The sequence below is a fragment of the Artibeus jamaicensis genome, unplaced genomic scaffold (genome assembly GCF_021234435.1).
Source record: "Artibeus jamaicensis isolate MK-2021 breed Jamaican fruit bat unplaced genomic scaffold, CSHL_Jam_final contig_1028, whole genome shotgun sequence".
In the NCBI taxonomy this organism is placed as follows: Eukaryota; Metazoa; Chordata; class Mammalia; order Chiroptera; family Phyllostomidae; genus Artibeus; species Artibeus jamaicensis.
This window is the reverse complement of record NW_026521201.1, coordinates 6,213,973-6,232,262: the sequence shown is the minus strand read 5'-3', so window position 1 is coordinate 6,232,262 and position 18,290 is coordinate 6,213,973. Positions and strand designations below refer to the sequence as shown.

The window sequence follows — 18,290 nt, the reverse complement described above, 5'->3', positions numbered from 1 at the left end:
ATTTTAAAGGACTAAATGCCAATTTCCATAATAATCAGGTATTAAAAGCACCAAAAACCAATAAGAAAAAATTTTTTAAATCCTCACAAATTTCTGTGTTCAGCAATAGCAAAACAATTAGTTTGTAAAGAATAACAATGAAAGAAACAACAAAAAGGAAGTTCCTAAAATATTTTTTTTTAAGTAGTAAATTTAATTTATTGCAGCATTAGTTTTTTTACCTCAATATCTTAACAAAATAGTCTAGGTCAGAGGTGGTCAACAGAACAAAATGTGAGGTACATGCAGTTTTAAATTTTCAAGTAGCCACATTTTTTAAAAGTAAAAAACAGATGAAATTAGTAATATACTTATTTACTCAACATATCCATTGTCTTTTAAACATGTAACATTTTTTAACTGGAACATTTTAACAGTTTCACACTAAGTCTTCAAAATCCAGTACATATTTTACACACGGCATGTCTCAACTTGAATGTTAAATTTTCATCAGAAAAACTTTAGAAAACCAATCCTGGCATTTGATACTAAGGCAAACTACACTCTAATAAGTGTAGTTATCTGCACTTAATTAGAAATTATTTCAAATGTGGGTGAAAGGAAAAAAATCTGTATTACTGCAATCTTTTCCTACAGTAACAAAGGCAGTTTATATCACCTCTTTTCCCCTAAGGCTAAAAAGCCTTATTCCCCAAGCAGCAGCAAAAAGAACTTAAAAGAACATATAGTAAATTAAGAGGAACTAAGACACTGGCTACTCTGAACTGACTTTACTCTCAATACTTTTGACAACAAATGCATGTCCAGTTTTCAATTCTCTGGATACCAACTGGGTGTCCTATAATTCAATTCATTCCTGACTCTACATACCTGGAGTGAGCACAAAATCAACAGCTTAAGGACTCAATCTCCCAAGACTGCCCTGTTTCATATATCTCAGTGGAGTTGCCACCCAGACTTTTGACTGACAAGCTATAAAATAAGGGTTCCCATGACCCTCCCCCATCTGAGGTTTGATTAGAGTGGCTCACAGAACTCAGGAACAGCAAAATGAAAAGATGCACAGGGCATAGTATGGGAAGAGTGTCACAGAATTGCCATGTCCTCTCAACTGTATCACCCTCTCAGCAAGCTCTCTGAGCTCCTTTGTTTAGGGTTTTTTATGGAGGTTTCATTACATAGGCATGGCTGATCAAATCATTAGCCATTAGTGACCGACTCAATCTCTAGCTCCTCTTCCCCCCCTCTTTGGAGGCAGGGATGGGGATATGACTGGAAGTTCCAACTCTGGTGACCAGTTACTATACTGAAGCTATCTAACCACAACAGGAATATTTTGAAAAACTTCCCACATTTTGAGGCGAGCTCTTACTGTACCCAAGTATGGATTACCTCTTGTATAATAGGGTATAGGATTGTCTGACTTCAAAGAACCATTTTAGTCTAAGAACATCCAGGAATCCAGATCTATGAGATGATACACTTATTATTAGTCTGGGCTGTTGGGTACAGAGGCATAACATCAAAGACACACTTTTAAGAGTTTTACAAAAATGTTAATACAAAGTCTTGCTACTTCCAGAAGAAAACTTCATTTATCTGGAAATCTTACTGAAGGTAAGGTAATTTTTCTCATTCCCTTAACAATGCTGAATTAAATTTAACATTCCAGAGGATCTCAAGACATAATTATGAAACTTAAGTGAGATTTCTATTTGGATCTCAAACAAGAGAGCCAAATCCTTCTCAATGGTATATGTAATATGTCAAAATAAACAGGAAAGAGAAGAAAAAAATAAGTAATGATATTTTTAAAAATCAAGGGGAAAACTCAGCGTATACTGTCAGTATCAAGAACTAAGCTAATAGCCCTGGCTAGTGTGACTCAGTTGGCTGGAGTGTCATCCGGTACACCAAAAGGTGGAGGATTCAATTCCCCATCAGGGCACATTTCTAGGTTGCAGGTTCTATCCCTGGTCAGGACACCTATGAGAGGTAACCAAACAATGTTTCTCTCTCACATGGATGATTCTCTCTCTCGCCCTCTCTCCCTTTCTCTCTCCCTAAAATCAATGAACATATTTTTAAGAAAACTAAGCTTAACAAACTATAATTTCAATCTCCAAAATAATTAAAACTAAATGCTATAGAAATTATACAATAACAATTAAAAACATATCAACCTATTTATTGGTAATCCAATATCCTTAACTCTGCTTTCCTGGTGAGGAAAAAAATAGGTAGCACTGGTACCTAAAAATTTTAGAAATTTAGAAATCCAATTCATTATTACATTGTAAAACTTAAAAATGAACAACCATCTTTATACATTAGATGTCATCTAATGTCCACTGCATCTAATGTCCAAAAATCCTACTAACACTGCAGACATTCAAATTGCCTCTATTCGATAGAAATTTGATACACATAGACCACTAGAAACATTATTGCTTCTCCTTAAATAAAGCCTAAGCAGAACATTCTCTATGGTAACCAATATAAATAGCATCTAAAAAACTCTGAACACACCAAGAAGTGAATAAAAAAAACTTGCCATCTTCCTTCTTATAGAATCTACATGTGTGCACTGGCTAAAATGCCATTTTAGTGGAGATCTACACTGACATTTCATGAACTGCAAGTATAAAAGGTATAAAATGCTCAATGACAAGTTATAATTGCTAGAGAGCAAAAGGACTTAGAATTCCACTAGAATTCAAATTCTTCCTGGTTTAACAGTCTTCTGCAGTGGAAAGAACAAGGATTCAGATATACCACATGATCTTAAGTTTTTAAGCCTGAGTTAGTTTCTCCAAATATAAAATTGAGAAAATATCTGCCTTGCACTGTTGTGAGAATTACAAATAATATTCTGTGGGCAAAGAAATGTGCCTGTCACAAATAAGGGACTCTTATTAGGTAAGTATTAATAATTATTAATAGCTTTCCAAATTAATTAGCAATAGGATCACTGCAAAAAGACAAGGCTTGAAGAAAATATATTCAGTACTTAGGCTTTCCGTTGCAGAAAAGTCCATTTTGACCATAATCTAGAACAGTATAATAAATTCAGAACCCTCCTTGTAATGGAATTACAAGAATCCTGGTTGTTTCCTCAAATGACAAAGATAATGATTTCAGAGAGATGCTCCACTTGTAAAGTATATATGAACATAATACATGTAAACGTAGCATAAATGCCAGAGATTACAGGAGAGAAACAAACTGTTTACAAATCAGCACACTGCACCCAAAGCTTAAGTGAGTATTCTATAAACTAGTTGATAAATGGTATAAAGTGTGAAATCTTATTTGGATTGAATGTACCCACAAAGAATAACCAAACACTACATTTCAATGCTTCAACTTTTAAAGACCTTTCTTGATCACATATCCACCTTATCCTACATCATGTCTCCCACTTATTCAATCTTTCTTGCTCTATGTTAATTCAAAGTTATCTAAAGAAATTACCTACTCCTCTCTACTTCTTAACCTTCCTCAGCTAGTCCTTAAATCCACTGCAAATTTCTCATTCATTTGAAACCATTAAGATTACCAAATATTTGGCGATGTGACATAATGTTAATCTTTGTCAATTCTGCATGTATATGTGTTTGTGATAATATCCTTTACATATCTTTCCAAAATATGAAAGGCTATGTCTTTCTTTATTACTAATACATGATACATGTTTTAAATGTGTAACTTAAGTTATAAAAGAAAAAACATTTTATTTATTTATTTTTAGAGAGAGGGAAAGGAGAGAAAAAGAGAGGGATGGAAATATCAATGTGTGGTTGCCTCTCGCACGAATCCCACTGGGGACTTGGGCCACAACCCAGGTGTGTACCCTGACTGGGAATCAAACCAGTGACCCCTTGGTTCATAGACCCGCACTCAATTTACTGAGCCACACCAGCCAGGGCTAAAGTACGACACTACATATTCTTTATGGTGTATGAATTACATCTTCAAAAATCTATTTTAAAAACAGAACTCATGTCAAGATCTAGATACTGATTCCAACAGAACCTTCTACAATGATGGAAATGTTCTATATCTGTGCCATCTAACATGGTAGCCACATGTGGCTTTTGAACACTTGAAATGTGGCTAGTGCAACTAAAGGGCTGAGTTTTTTAATTGTTTCAAAAAATAAATTCCATTTTAATTTAAATTTAAAAAGCTACAAGTGCTGGTGAACAATGCACAAATTTAGGATATTACCAGTTACTTATATCTATTTATGTACTTCTCCCTTAGTCATCCTACTTCAGAAATCTAACATATTACCAGTGCTTACATCTACTTAGGTGCTTCTGTTTTACTCACTCTTCCCTCTCTCTTAGGTAATCCTAAATTTTGTTAATAACAACTCAGCCAAATATAATATATAATTTCAATAACCTAAACTCTACACTTCTTTTCTACTCCTTCAAAAAAATTGTTCTCAACAATCACTACCATGCAAATTGGACTTCTCTGCTACATTCTTTTGAAATTTTATTCCCTTAACAATACCATTCTTCTAGTATTCTATTGAATCTAACCCCTGGGCCCTTTTATCCTTTGCCCATCCATTCATTATTGCTGTTTTGCCCTAGGACCATTATTCCCCCACTGTCTCTTCTATTTCTTTTTCTTGATATATACATAGATACATATATCAAGAGAAAAAAAGGAGATACACACACACACATAACCTCTTTTTAGATGATTTCATTTACTTTCATTATTTCAGCTATGACTAATGTAGACATTTGGGAACTATCAGCCTCTATTTCTATCTCAAACCTATTCTTTGAGGTTCAATAATATAACCAACTGACATTTGAACTTCCTGGAGGTTTCGAAAGTACCTCAAACTCAGTATCTTGAAAAAAACAAAACCCTTACTCTTTCTTATACCCTCCCTCAATTGACCATCATCTAGCCCCACCCTCTTACCCATCCTTCATTTTCCCTCCAAGTTGAATTAATCACTAAACTCTGTATATTGTATCTCCTAAATACTGAAAGATGCCACTCCTGTATTAATGCTCTTATTCGGGCCTAGAAATCTCATACGCAGACACTAACTAAACTATGCATTCATTGTACTGTTTAAATCCATTCTTTACAATTACTACCCAAATCTAACCAATTTACTTCTTTGCTTATAATTCTTTAGCTACTCTACCTATAGCTGAATATTTGTGTGGGAGGGCTGTGTGGAGTGTTCAAAGAGCACATAAATATGATAATGCCTCAGAACTCTTCAGCATGTAAAAAAGATGATCTGCTGCATTTTCCAAATTTACCTTAATCCACAATGACCTACCAGTCCAAATAATGAGAGTATCCACATAGAGATTAATGTATCAGGTTATTAACCTCAAAAATTAGTAGCCATTAAGATAATGTTGTCATTATCCTAAGCAATCTATTTACCTCTATCTACTACTAAGAGAAAATGTGCACATTAATAATTATTTGATTTACTAACCAGTTTCAATCTCTCACTGTCTGGTGTACGTGTGTGTGTGATTAACACAAGACCATCTACCATGTGCATACTGACAAAGAAAAAGATCATCTGTCTCTGAGAAACTGAACTTTGGCTACACAAAAGACATCTACAGAAATAATCAGTGTGGTTTTTCTTAACTGACCCGAATATATGACATACCATTAGATTTCCAAATACTTGTTCCTAAATTATTCTGCAATTTCTTAAGAATTCTTGCCCTGGCCGGTGTGGCTCATTGCATTGAGTGCTGGCCTATACATCAAAAGGTCATCAGTTCAATTCCCAGTCAGGGCACATGCCTGGGTTATGGGTCAGGTCCTAAGTTGGGGACATGTGAGAAGCAACAGATCTATGTATCTGTCTCACAGTGATGTTTCTCTCCCTCCCTCCCTTCCCCTCTATGTAAATAAATTTCAAAAATAAAAAATAAAATTAAAAAAAAGAATTCTTAAGCATTCTCTCTGAAGAAACACCAAAATGGTGCATGACACCAGTGCTGTGAGAGGATCGAAGACCTGGAAGCCCCATGGCACTGGAATGGGAGGTCACAGCTGCTTCCAGGGAGGATTTGGCAGTAGCATCTGAGCTGAAATCTTGGTGAGGGCCTGGGGGACAGAGCTCATGGAGACAAGAAAGAGGACAAGAAGTGAATCCCCTTCACCAAGCTGGGCAACCTGGTCAAGATCATGTCCCTGGTAGAAATGTATCTCTTCCCCCTGCCATTCATCAAGGAATCTGAGATAAATGACTTTTTCTGGGGGTATCCCTGAAGGAGAAGGTTTTGAAGACTGCCATGCAAAAGTAGACCTGCACTGGCCAGAAGAGCCAGTTCAAGGCATTTATGTAGTCCCACTGGGGACTACAATGTACGGTTAGTCTGGGTTTTAAGTGCTCCAAGAAGGTAGCCACTGCTATTACAGGGACCACCATCCTGGTCAAACTCTCTATTGTCCCTGTGTGTGAGGCTACTGGGGAAACAACATCCAAAAGCCCCACACCATCCCCTGCAAGAAGACTGACCTCTGTGACTCTGTGCTGGTGTGTCTCATTCCCACCCCCAGGGGCATTGGCTTTGATGCCTTCTCCAAGATCTAAAGCTACTTCACCCATGACCTCTGGAAAGAGATCGTATTCACCAAACTTCCCAATCAGGAATTCACTGACCATTTTGTAAAGACCCAAACTAGAATTTCTGTGCAGAAGACTCAGGCTCTAGCTATAGCCACCACATAATTTTAAAAATAATAATAAAGTGAATTGAGCCTATTTTTAAAAAATTCTTAAATTCCTGGGAAAACTATTTGCTCATGATGAAAACAGCTTATATGAGACTTCCACAAAGATGAAGGCATAGGTGGAAGCACTGCGCCTTCTCACATAACCAAGTTTAAAAACAACAAAGTTTTAGCAACAAAAACGCAGCCAAAACACAGAAAATTGAACTACATGGAAGTCTGACAACAACAAACCCTTCAGCCAAACCGGTAAGACGGGCAGAGCCAGCAGCAGAAAAGGGTTGGGCAGGAAACATCCACCGAACCGACCCAGGTGCGCGACCCAGGTACGCCAGCAGCCATGGGCGGATCCCAGGTGTGGAGAAGCAGGTGGACCCACTGAGGGCGGACCGTGGTCACACATTAGCGCGCAGATAAACTGGTGAAGGAGCTAGTGGTAGTGAGACGGACCACACAGGCCCCAGTGGCGGGAAGTGGCAGAGGGAACCGCCATTGTCCCTCTCTGACCCTGCCCCCACATACAGCATCACAAACCAGCGACCTGGCTGGGTCCGCCCTGGTGAACACCTCAGGCGCCTCTCCTCATATGTAACAGGCACAAACAGATCAAAACATGACTCAAGAACAACTCAGAGCCCCAGAGCCGATAAATCTAAGTGATGAAGAAATAGCCAAACTATCAGATGCACAGTTTAAAACACTGGTGATCAGGATGCTCACAGAACTGGTTGATTTTAGTCACAAATTAGAAGAACACATGAAAGCTAAACTAATTGAAATCAAGAAAAATACACAGGAAACCAATAGTAATGGAAAGGAAACTGGGACTCAAATCAAATGAGTGGACCAGAAGGAGGAAAAAAATGACCAAACAGAAAAGGATGAAGAAACAAGAATTCAAAAAACTGAGGAGAGGCTTAGGAACCTTCAGGACATCTTTAAACGTTCCAACATCCAAATTATAGGGGTACCAGAAGGAGAAGAGGAACAGCCACCAGTGGAAAACTTATTTGAACAAATAATAAAGGAGAATTTCCCTAATCTGGCAAAGGAAATAGACTTCCAGGAAATCCAGGAAGCTCAGAGAGTCCCAAAGAAGGTGGACCCAAGGAGGAACACACAAAGGCACATCATCATTACATTAGCCAAGATTAAAATGAAGGAGAGAATCCTAGAAGCAGCAAGAGATAAGGGGACAGTCACCTACAAAGGAGTTCCCATCAGACTGTCAGCGGATTTCTCAAAAGAGACCTTACAGGCAAGAAGGGGCTGGAAAGAAGTATTCCAAGTCAGGAAATCCAAAGACCTACATCCAAGATTTATCTATCCAGCAAAGCTTTCATTTAGAATGGAAGGGCAGATAAAGTGCTTCTCAGATAAGATCAAATTCAAGGAGTTCATCATCACCAAATGTTAAATGTTTCATATAACATTTATTATATGAAATTTTAAAAGGACTTACATAAGAAAAAGAAGATAAAAAAGATGAACAGTGAAAGGACAGCAAACTCATAGTTATTAACAACCACACCTAAAACAAAAGCAAATTAAGAGGACAGCTAGATCAGGAATGAACCATGGAAATGAAGATCATGTGGAGGGTTAGCAACAGGGGAGTGGGAGAAGGAGAAGGGGGGAGAAGGTACAGAAAATAAGTAGCATAGACAGTAGGTAGAAAATAGATAGGGAGGAGGGCAAGAATAGTAGGGGAAATATAGAATCTAAAGAACTTGAGACACGTGGTCATAAACTAAAGGGGGGAATGGTGGGGGAGGGGGTGTGCAGGGTGGAGGGGAATGAAGGGGGGAATAGAACAACTGTAATGGTATAATCAATAAAATAAACTTTAAAAAAAGAAAACAGCTTATGTTATGATTCTTTTCTAAAAATCATTACCCATATTCATTCAGAACAGCACATTTAATAAATTAATCTTCCAATGCCAAGATTCAAGTAGCAACATCAAAAAGTAAATTCTATATGAAATCCCATCTGAAAAATCCAAGTTTAAATTAAGGTGGGGATATTATATGATCAATTAAATCAACCACAAAACCAAGTAAATTACTAAGTTTTCCTCTCATCTACACTGCATCAATAACCAATCTTTTTTAAAAACACATACAAAATGAAGTTTGCCACCTGTCAAAGGCACCGTCCTTGTACAAATAAAAACACTCTTAAGAAGAGTTTCTGGTAATTTCTTTTCAGTCTGAAAAGCTATTTCCCTTTTGTCTTAAGATTTGATAAAATTCATAAGCTGACAAAGCAAAAAGCTCCTAAAACCCAACTTTAATTAAGATGTTTTAAATAATCGATTTGTAACATGTGACAACTTAAGGCCTTTGAAGGATTTTTTAAAGCACCATCATCCTTTTCTTATATTGTATATAACATGTTATAATTTTCAAAAGTACCTTCATAAGTATTTCAGTTGATCCTCAAAAATCTTATTAAGTCAGTAAGACATATTACTCACAAATCAGCATAACAAATTAAGTTCCTTAACTCCAGGTTAGGTTATTGGGTAACCTAGAACTCACATGTTCTTGGATGTCTTTTCATTACATAGTACTGTATTGTACCATACTGAACTCTCCCAATACAAGATTAGAGAATCTGCTGTGGACCAAAGAAAGACAAGGTATATGCATGAAACAACCCTGAAATCTATAACTATTTCTAAGTTGGTAACAGAAAAAATTAATTTTTATTAAAGTATATTGAGCCCTGGCCAGATAGCTCAGTTGGTTAGAGCATTGTTCCCAATATGCCAAGGTTGCAAGTTTGATCTCCAATCAGGGCACACACAAGAAACCACCAATGAAGGCATAAATAAGTGGAATAACCAATTAATATTTTGTTTTGTCTCTCTCTCCACCTCTATCTAAATATCAATAAAATTTAAAAAATAAATTAAATAAAGTATACTGAACACCTACATACATCTTCAGACAGCTCAAAAACTAGTGGAATAGATAAACAAGGTAAATTATTTAAAATCAATTTAAGAAATATTGTAAGAATGATCCCAAAAGGAAAAAGATTTTAGCAAATTCTGGAAACTAGTAATTCAGAAAGACTGGCATTTGGGAAAGTGACAGCTTCTGAAATTACAAAGACAAAAAACAGATAAAGGAATTTGAAAGCACTGATGACTCCATGTTCAATTCCAAATATCCTCCTACAAGAATGAAAGCAACGGTAAGAGTTTCACTACATAATTTTTCAAGCATGAATGTAAACTAATCAAACAAAATTTTCATAATACCTCCAAAAGACAGCCTAAAAGAAATGCTGTATCATCAGTTAATATTTATATCCCAGGCCCTGTCCTAAATGATTGCTATGCATGTATAGTCACATATACATATGTATGTGTATATACATATAAATTCATTTAACAACCACAACTCTGTAAAATAGATACTTATTACATCCTATTAAGAGATAAAACACTGGCACAGAAGTTGCTCATGGTGACACAAATATTAGCTAAACCAGGCAGTTTAGTTCTTAAGTACTATGTTTAACTGCAGAAAAATAGTGCCCTCTTCAAATCTAAATGTAGGTCATGCTATTAAGTCTTACCCATTCCTGCAGTCTAGATTGGTCCTATACTTGAAAAAAGAAGAATGCAAATAAAATGCAAGATACTAAAAATAATATAAAGAACTAGTACACTGAAACTTAGTAACTATAATCATTAATATTCTCAGAAATTGTTATTTCAGCATAACTTTCCAGCTGCGTTTTCAGCTTTATCTACAAATCTTAAAAGTTACCAGAAAACCCAAATAACAGGTTTAAGATGATTTCTGAAAATGAGGGGCCAGTTTTAGTTGACTGTTTCCCTAGGGTTTAACTAGGATGATTTTTCAAATCATCACAGTCTTGCACTAAATTCTAAATGTCAAGAAACAAACTTAGTCACCAGACAATAGATTCCTAATTTGTTTTACAAAACAAAAAAAAAAACTTTCCAAGTTCTTACATTAGGAGCAACTGGGATACTAAAAGTTAAAAAAGAAAAGGTAAATGAAAGGAAAACTCTTAAAACTAAGTAAGAACTAACTACATCACTAAAAATCTAAAATGTAATTCTCAATTCCTGTACCACAAAGGTTACTTCCTGCAGCAATAAATCTACATGTTTTAAATCAAATCTTACCTAACCAAAATTCTATTAATTCTATTGTGCCCTGTTTAGAAGTGATAAAAGATTTACTTCAAACAAGTCACCAAACATTCTTTGATATACATGGCAGCTACCCTTGAGTTATCTCAATTTGCCCATACTCTACGAGTGACTCAGAATTAAAAACAAACAAACAAACAAACAACAAACAAAAACTCCAAAGACTATTCCCTGAAATCTAATTCCTGGGACTGCAAATTCTCCCCTAAAAAAAACAAGAAACATGGCATAAACATAAAAAGTAAGGTAAAAACAATCCTCAGTTGCTAATGGAATGATTCAATTCTATTAGTTATTTTAAGAGCTATAGCAAAGAAGTTATGGTGTCTTAATCATAGAATCACATCCCATTTTGGAAGCACAATTAAACTTTTTATAAAACGTTAGTATCATGTGTCTACACTGAGACATGAACCTTAACTTGATAAAAGCAAGAGAAAAGCAAGCACTAAGTAAACTGGAGCTTCAACAAAATTTATGATATGACCTTTCCTTTCAGGTGGATATGGAAACAATCTCATCAATACAGAAAGTGAATATATCAAGTGTACTCTGTATTTAGAAGCAATTTGGGGAGAGAAGTGCTTAAAGTAAATCATTCTTGAATCTATCAGTAAGTTTTCTTAAAGCCAATCATGCTATTTCTTAAAAATAAGAACCTTCCTAGACTAGCAATGTAAACTCTGCAAAGTCCAGTCTATCATTTTCTTACCCAAGGCACATCATTTGCCTCATAAAACCAGATAAAGAAATTTGTATATTAAAAGATGTCATCGCTTATGATCTTGTGGTATCAAAGCATTACCTATGTATTGTTTAAAGAATTGATACTGTTTTAATAGCTATGCAAACTAGGACTCTAAAATAAGCTTGATGGAAACAAGTTTGATTTATACATTCAATACTTACCCATTATCCATCCCAAAATGCCTATTTCTCCATTGGACGTGATAAAATCAGTAACCTCAGAAGTCACAAGTCTGATATCTTCCACACCAAAACAGAATTGCTTTATGTGAGATTTATTAAACTACAAAATGCTTACCATTTCCCAAATTATTAGGTCCTAACCAGCTTAATTTGTGTTCTTTACCAACCTAAGCAAATCATTTACCTGCTCTATGATTTCAGGTTCTTTCTTTTTTATTTATTTATTTCAAATAAGTGGGCAGAATAACTTAAGGTTTCTTCTGGTTTCAATACACTTAGATTTTTAACTCAACAAATGAACATAATATTTCTCCTATCTTCCTACAGAAAAGCACATATATTAAAAGTGTACATCTAGTGAAAAGAACTTTCCTTTCCTCTCAATACTTTAGTAATCCCTTGACTTGTTCTTTAATTTGGATTCTCCCCACCTCCCACCCCCACGCCCCAAAAAAACCCTCAAATACTAACTTACTGAATAGGTTAGTTGGCAAATGTCCTAGTCAAAAAAACAAAAACTCTGCCCACCTACTGCTACAAAGGATCCTGGGGCTAGAATAATTACATTTTTAACAAACAAAATGAAAAATTACATTAGCAGGTTTAAATGACATTTGGAGTTCTAAACCAGGGTGAGTTAGGGGTTCTCCAACCAAATCCTAATATTCTTTAGTTTGACCATGTCCATGCCTAGACAGAGAACGAAAATCCAAAAAGTCATGAGTTCTAAGAAAAACTAGGTGCTCAGATAAAATTCTTACTGTGACATTAGACAAACTGAGTTTTTTCCACTGTACTATTAGTTTCAAGACAGGAAACTAACAGAAAATCCCAGGTGACAAAGAAAAATAAATGCATAGAAGTCTTCAAAGTTAATTGAAACTACTAAAATTAATCCACAAAACTTACTTGGGTCCAGTCTTAAGAGGGTTAGGTGACCAATTAATGAAAAAAATTGTTAAAAATCACCTATTCAAATATTAAATGATAACACAAGAATAAAATCCAGAATCAGTAGCAACAGGCACCCTGGGTACAAAAAAGAAATAGATGTATGCCTGTAAACAAAATTTTTGCCTGTAAACCAAAAGAAATCAGACCTAAATTTTTGAGTAAAACTGACCAATGGAAATAAAGTTATAGTTTAAAACGTTTTTTTTTAAAAAAAGATCTGCCACCTTTCTAACCCTAAACCCCTATAAACTGAGTAGTTATTTCACAGTGCTTTACAAAGTTCATATCATTAACAATAAAACCTAAGAAATCATGTTCTAGAGAACATGTCAGGTTTTAAATTTACTTCCTTCTACATGTTGAGTTAATTTCCCTTCACATTTGATATGGCCTTGGCCATTTGGAAAGTGACAGTCAAAAGAATTAAGTATTATTAGCATGGATAAAACAAAATTTCTAGATCATTCAGTTACTTTCATATCCTATTTCAGTGTGCCCCATTTTCCTGGCAAGAAGAACATGGATAATGGCATTCTTCATGTATGATATAGTTGACTTTTTCATTCAGTGTTACTCGGCTTCTTTCAATAACCTATGCTCACTTCCTGGTGAGGAAATCAAACTGCTACAAGCAACAAGTAGCCCAAACCCAGCTATTTAAATCTAGAATACACTTGTCAACCAGAATGACACACCATTATTTACATCGTGAAAACCCCCCTGAGAGGTTAAAAAGGAAGTATTGTGACTCCTATAGGCTCTTGGAAAAATCTGGCTTAAAAACCTTTGATAACAAAATTAAAACAATAATAACATAACAAAGTACTTAAGACAGTTTTGTGTGGACTCCTACTTTTCACTGTATAGTGAATGGACTGAAGACATACATATTAGTTTCAATTGACAACTTCAACTTACTGCTAGCTACCATAAGGCTTAAGCATCATTAGGAGGTACGATAACAAAGACTTACTAGTCCCAAAATACTCAGCAGAAAAGAAAGCCTTTTTAATAGTAGTTATTATTAAGTGCCTGTGCAACCACCAAGATATAGCCAAAAGAAGGTCACTCGTGAACAAGGTCCTTCTTATTTAAAAAGAACGGCCTGATCACGGAGATGGAAATATACATGTAACACACCAGCAGCTCATCACCGCAAAGCATCCGATGAAACTGCAATGTACAAGTCAAGAAGACTGTACTTTTCCAACTCAAATACTTTCCCACTAATTCCAAATTTCCTTCCATATACTATAACAATAACAAGTAGGCAATGCATTTGTACCCGATGATTTGCCTAGCAACAAATCTTGTTGTCTATCAATAACTCCTGGTACGTGCGGCAAAATCTAGGTTAAATCTCTTTTCAAAAGTTGGCCTCCTACTCAGAGAGAAGTTAGAGAAATACAAGTAAAGGGTAAACTCAATAAACTAGCTTAAACCAGCCATATTTGAGATTCAAACCACCGTAAATTAAAGAAGTAGGCGGGGCTATACCTGCAATTCACACCAGGCGACCTCCACAGTGGTTTCAGTGTCCAGTCCTTTGTAGACTGTCTTAAAGGAGCCTCTGCCAATTTCGATGTCAAATTTGAGAAAACGGCCATCATTGGACATTCCCACCGCCTGGGTCTCCAGCTCTTCGATATCGTCCTGTTGCTGGCTACGTTCCTCTTGCGGTTCCTTGGTGCTGCCGCCACCGCTGCCGCTCCTCACTGATGGAGGCTCCTCTTTGCTCCCCACATGGTCTGTTTGGGAAACTTGGCGGTCTCTGCTAGTACTGCTGGGGGCAGTCGTGGCCGTAGGGCCCGCGGAGGCGGGTTCCCTAGGGGCAGCAACAGCAGCAGGAGGCTGCTGAACTACCTGGGCAGCGGTGGTAGCGGTCAAGGTCTCCTCGCGGTGAGGCTCTGGTGGAGTACCCTGCAGACCCACAGGGGCGACGCTGGGTTGAGGGAGAGAAAGCGGGAGGCCAGGCAATTCCAATGCGGTGGCGTTGGAGTCGCAGATGACGCTGCGACGAAAGAAGCGATGCTCTGTGGTGGTGGTTGTGGCCGCTCCACGGCTGTCCTTGTCCATAGTGTGGCGGCGACGCCGGTACTCCTCAGTCCTGCCAGTTCCAGCGTCGATCCCCGCAGTGCCCAGTTTCTCCCCCACAGAGGAGTCGGAGCTGGAGCCATTCTTGGGGGAAGGCGCCGGCGGCGAGAGGAACAGGGAGCTCGGCGTGCTGCTCTGTTTCTCCGCTGCGCCGCCAGACATGGTCTATCCGCTGGAGCTAGGCGAGCCGGCTCGACTTTGTGAATGAAAAGATGAGGGGCCGACCCAGAAGAGCGGTGAAGGTCCACAGGTTCCGCTGCGACGGCTCCCGTTCTCGGCGGGTTCGGATCAAACCGGACGACTCCTCGCTCAGCACTGACAAGTCAACTCGGAGGCGAGACGGGACACGAGGCCCAGCTGCGACGGGTGCTTCGGCTCACAAGGCGGGTTCGTCGGCGGGCTGTGGAGGAGCTGAGCCACCTGGGTTAGCGCCTCGCGACTAGCATCCATCCTGCGGCAAGCGGCGGCCGGAAAGGCTGTAGCAGCTAAGGCGCCGCAGTCATAAGGGTCAGGGCAAGGAGCCGGCACCGAGTAGAAGCGGATGCGGCGATGCGGCGGATGCAGCAACAGCTCCCCGCAGCCGCCGCTGCGCGGGCTGGGCGGCCTAGGCCCGGAGGGCGGACGCAACGCTAGGCAAGGACTAGCGCGGACTCCCCAGCGTTGGCAGCTCCAGAGCCAAAGAGAGTGGGAGGGGCCGAGCAAGGCTCGGGAGGGCCAGGCCCGGAGGCTCCGGGACAGTCAGTCGGTCGCCGCCTCCCAAATGCGCCCCCAGCGCGAAGCACCGGTCTCACAAGGCGTCCATCGCCCGGATGTGAAGGATCGAAGCCTCGAAGCCTCTGTGCCTGAGGAGCGGCCCCCCCTTCCCCGAGGCCTCCCCGCCCGCCCCGGGCCTGGCAAACCCCCGTCTCCTCCCGGGCCGGTTGCCGGGGGCTGACCGAGGGAGGGAACGGTGGGGAGGGAACGGTGGGGAGGGGAGGGCCGCTCAGCGCGGGGGTCCGAGCTCCGCTGCTTCTGTGGGCCGAGAGCAGAGGAGACCGAGAAGACTAGGTGAAGGGGGGTTGGGAAAGAAAAGAGTAGTCACCCCAACAGGCGCCTTCTGTCACCGAAGACGGGGGTGCAGAGTGGTCGAGGGTGAAGAGCAGAGCCGCGTCCGCCGGAGAAACTCGCCGCGCTAAATGGCGCCGGGAGTCTGAAGTCTCCACACAGCCCGCTTGGACCCCGCCCCCCACCCCCACCCCGGGGGCAGCCCCACCCCCACCCCTCCCCCATCTCACTCTCTTGGCTCTCGCGCAGGCGTGCCAGTACCGAGGCTCCTGGGACTTGTAGTTTGCTCTTTCAAGAAACGAAAGAGGCTCTGGTGGAAGGAGCCTACGACTTCCACGATGCTCAGCGGTTGCCTTAATTTCCTACCTCATGGTAGTTGTAGTTTCCTTTTGGAAAACCGCCTCCAGAAGAAGGCTGATGGGAGCGGCACAGTGAGTCGCTGAACCCCATCCTCTAATCAGCGTTAGCTGGAAAAATCATTATTTAGAGATTAATTGTGGAAGAAGAGAAGAAAAAAGAAAAGGGGTGCAGGACAAGAGAAGAGATTCCCATTAATGCTGTACTGGTGCTAGAAAGAGCTCTCAGGGCTGCCATGCAAAGAAAAATGATCTGTTGTTCATCTTTAATGGAGAAAGCTGCAGTAGTGTAGGGGAGTGGGGGTGGAGGGGAAAGGCAAAGCAGCGGAACCAGAGCCTGAACTCAGCCAGAAAAACTAACGACTCCTTCCGCAGGGTAAAAAGAAGCTATGGATTGCGCATGAAATTAATATTGATTAAATGGGTTGGGGAAGCAGACGGAGAATTATCTTCTATCCTCCTCCCTCTTCCAGAGCAATTAAGGTAAATTGTGGGCATTCTCCGTTCCAGCTCCAAGGCAGACAGACATTCTGGCTCTCAAATACGGGCTGCCCTACTGAAATCAAGGATCATAGCGAACTCTTTGCCAACATAAAATGAACGATGCAAGGAAGAGGGGTGAACTTTGAATCTTTTACCACTAACTTGAGAAAGCTGAATCCACTTTCCATTTTTGCTTGGTGGCTTAGTAAAACATCCCCTCTTTCTCTAGAAGTTTATGAAGTACGCATGTAATTTACACCATGACTGTGAACGTAGAAGAAATCTGGATCCATACAGTTCACAGTAATGGAATGCTTACTTGAAAGTACCCTTGAGGTCCCTGAACCCTTTTGCTTCTCGCAACTACCGAAGATTATACAGGTAATAAGCACTAGGAGGCACCAGACTGAATAGGAAGCCAGATCGCAGTCAAAACTCCAAGCCCAAAGGGTAAGAGCGGGAAGCACTTGAACCTATGGCATCACAGCGTCTACACACTCCTGTCTCTCATCAGCGCCCGCTGTGGAATGAGCTCAGAAATGCACGGCTTAGTGGGATCAAGCTAAGACAGTAGCTTGGAAGCAACTTGACAGACGATAGTTTCCTAGAAAATGCTCACAACTTACCTGAGGTCCACTTAATGAAGTTTGCTATACAATTCATATTAATTTATCTGATATGTAAAATAGTTACACTAGTAACTATTTTCAATTTTTAATTAAAATTTTGAATTTGAAAATAAACAATGGACAATTAGTTATTCATTTGAAAAACAGATTAGATATCTATCTCACACCACAAAATTAATTTGATAGCTACTATCAAAAGCTACACTTTAAGATATACAAGAACCCTGGCTGGTGTAGCTCAGTGGATTGAGCATGGACCTGCAAACCAGACGATCACGGTTCAATTCCCAGACAGGGCAAATTCGTGGGTTGCAGGCCAGTTCCCAGCAAGGGCCAGTTCCCAGCAGGGGATGCAACAGAAGCAACCATACCTTGATATTTCTCTCCCTCTCTCCTTCCCTTCCCCTCTAAAGATAAATAAATAAATTCTTTTAAAAAAAGATTACAAGAGTTTGTTCTAAAATTAATGGTTGTTAGGTTTCATGAAACTAGATTATGAACATTTTAAAATACAAATTCAGTAGGGGCAACTCCAGTACTAAGATATTACAGTTCTATTGTTTTAAAAAATATAACCTTCACTCGTTTGCTATTGTAATGGTAAATCTCATTATGGTATATGTAATTAGTCGTTTGTCTCCAACCTGAAACGTAATGTAAAGCAAGTAAAGAAGTGACTTTAAATATATTTTTTTATTTTATTGATTATGCCACTACATTTGTTCTATTCCCCCCTCCGTTCTCCTCCACCCTGCACACCCCTGCCCCACCATTCCCCCCCTTTAGTTCATGAACACGTGTCTCAAGTTCTTTAGATTCTGTATTTCCCCTACTATTCTTACCCTCCCCCTATTT

At 39.4% G+C, this 18,290-nt stretch overlaps 1 protein-coding gene across 17 annotated transcripts in view; it reads right to left on the bottom strand.

The window, feature by feature from the left end:
• Positions 1 to 16,131, bottom strand: part of WNK1 (WNK lysine deficient protein kinase 1) — a 156,188-nt gene extending 140,057 nt beyond the window's left edge. For 10 of the 17 annotated variants that reach the window (XM_053662455.1, XM_053662466.1, XM_053662470.1 and 7 more), the window contains exon 1: positions 14,327 to 16,131. In XM_053662455.1, the coding sequence (XP_053518430.1) occupies positions 14,327 to 15,085 (759 nt within the window). In that variant the 5' untranslated portion in view covers positions 15,086 to 16,131. The remainder of the gene's footprint in view (positions 1 to 14,326) is intronic. The other 7 variants (XM_037139885.2, XM_053662490.1, XM_053662512.1 and 4 more) reach the window with 4 other exon arrangements.
• Between the last annotated feature and the right edge of the window lie 2,159 nt (positions 16,132 to 18,290).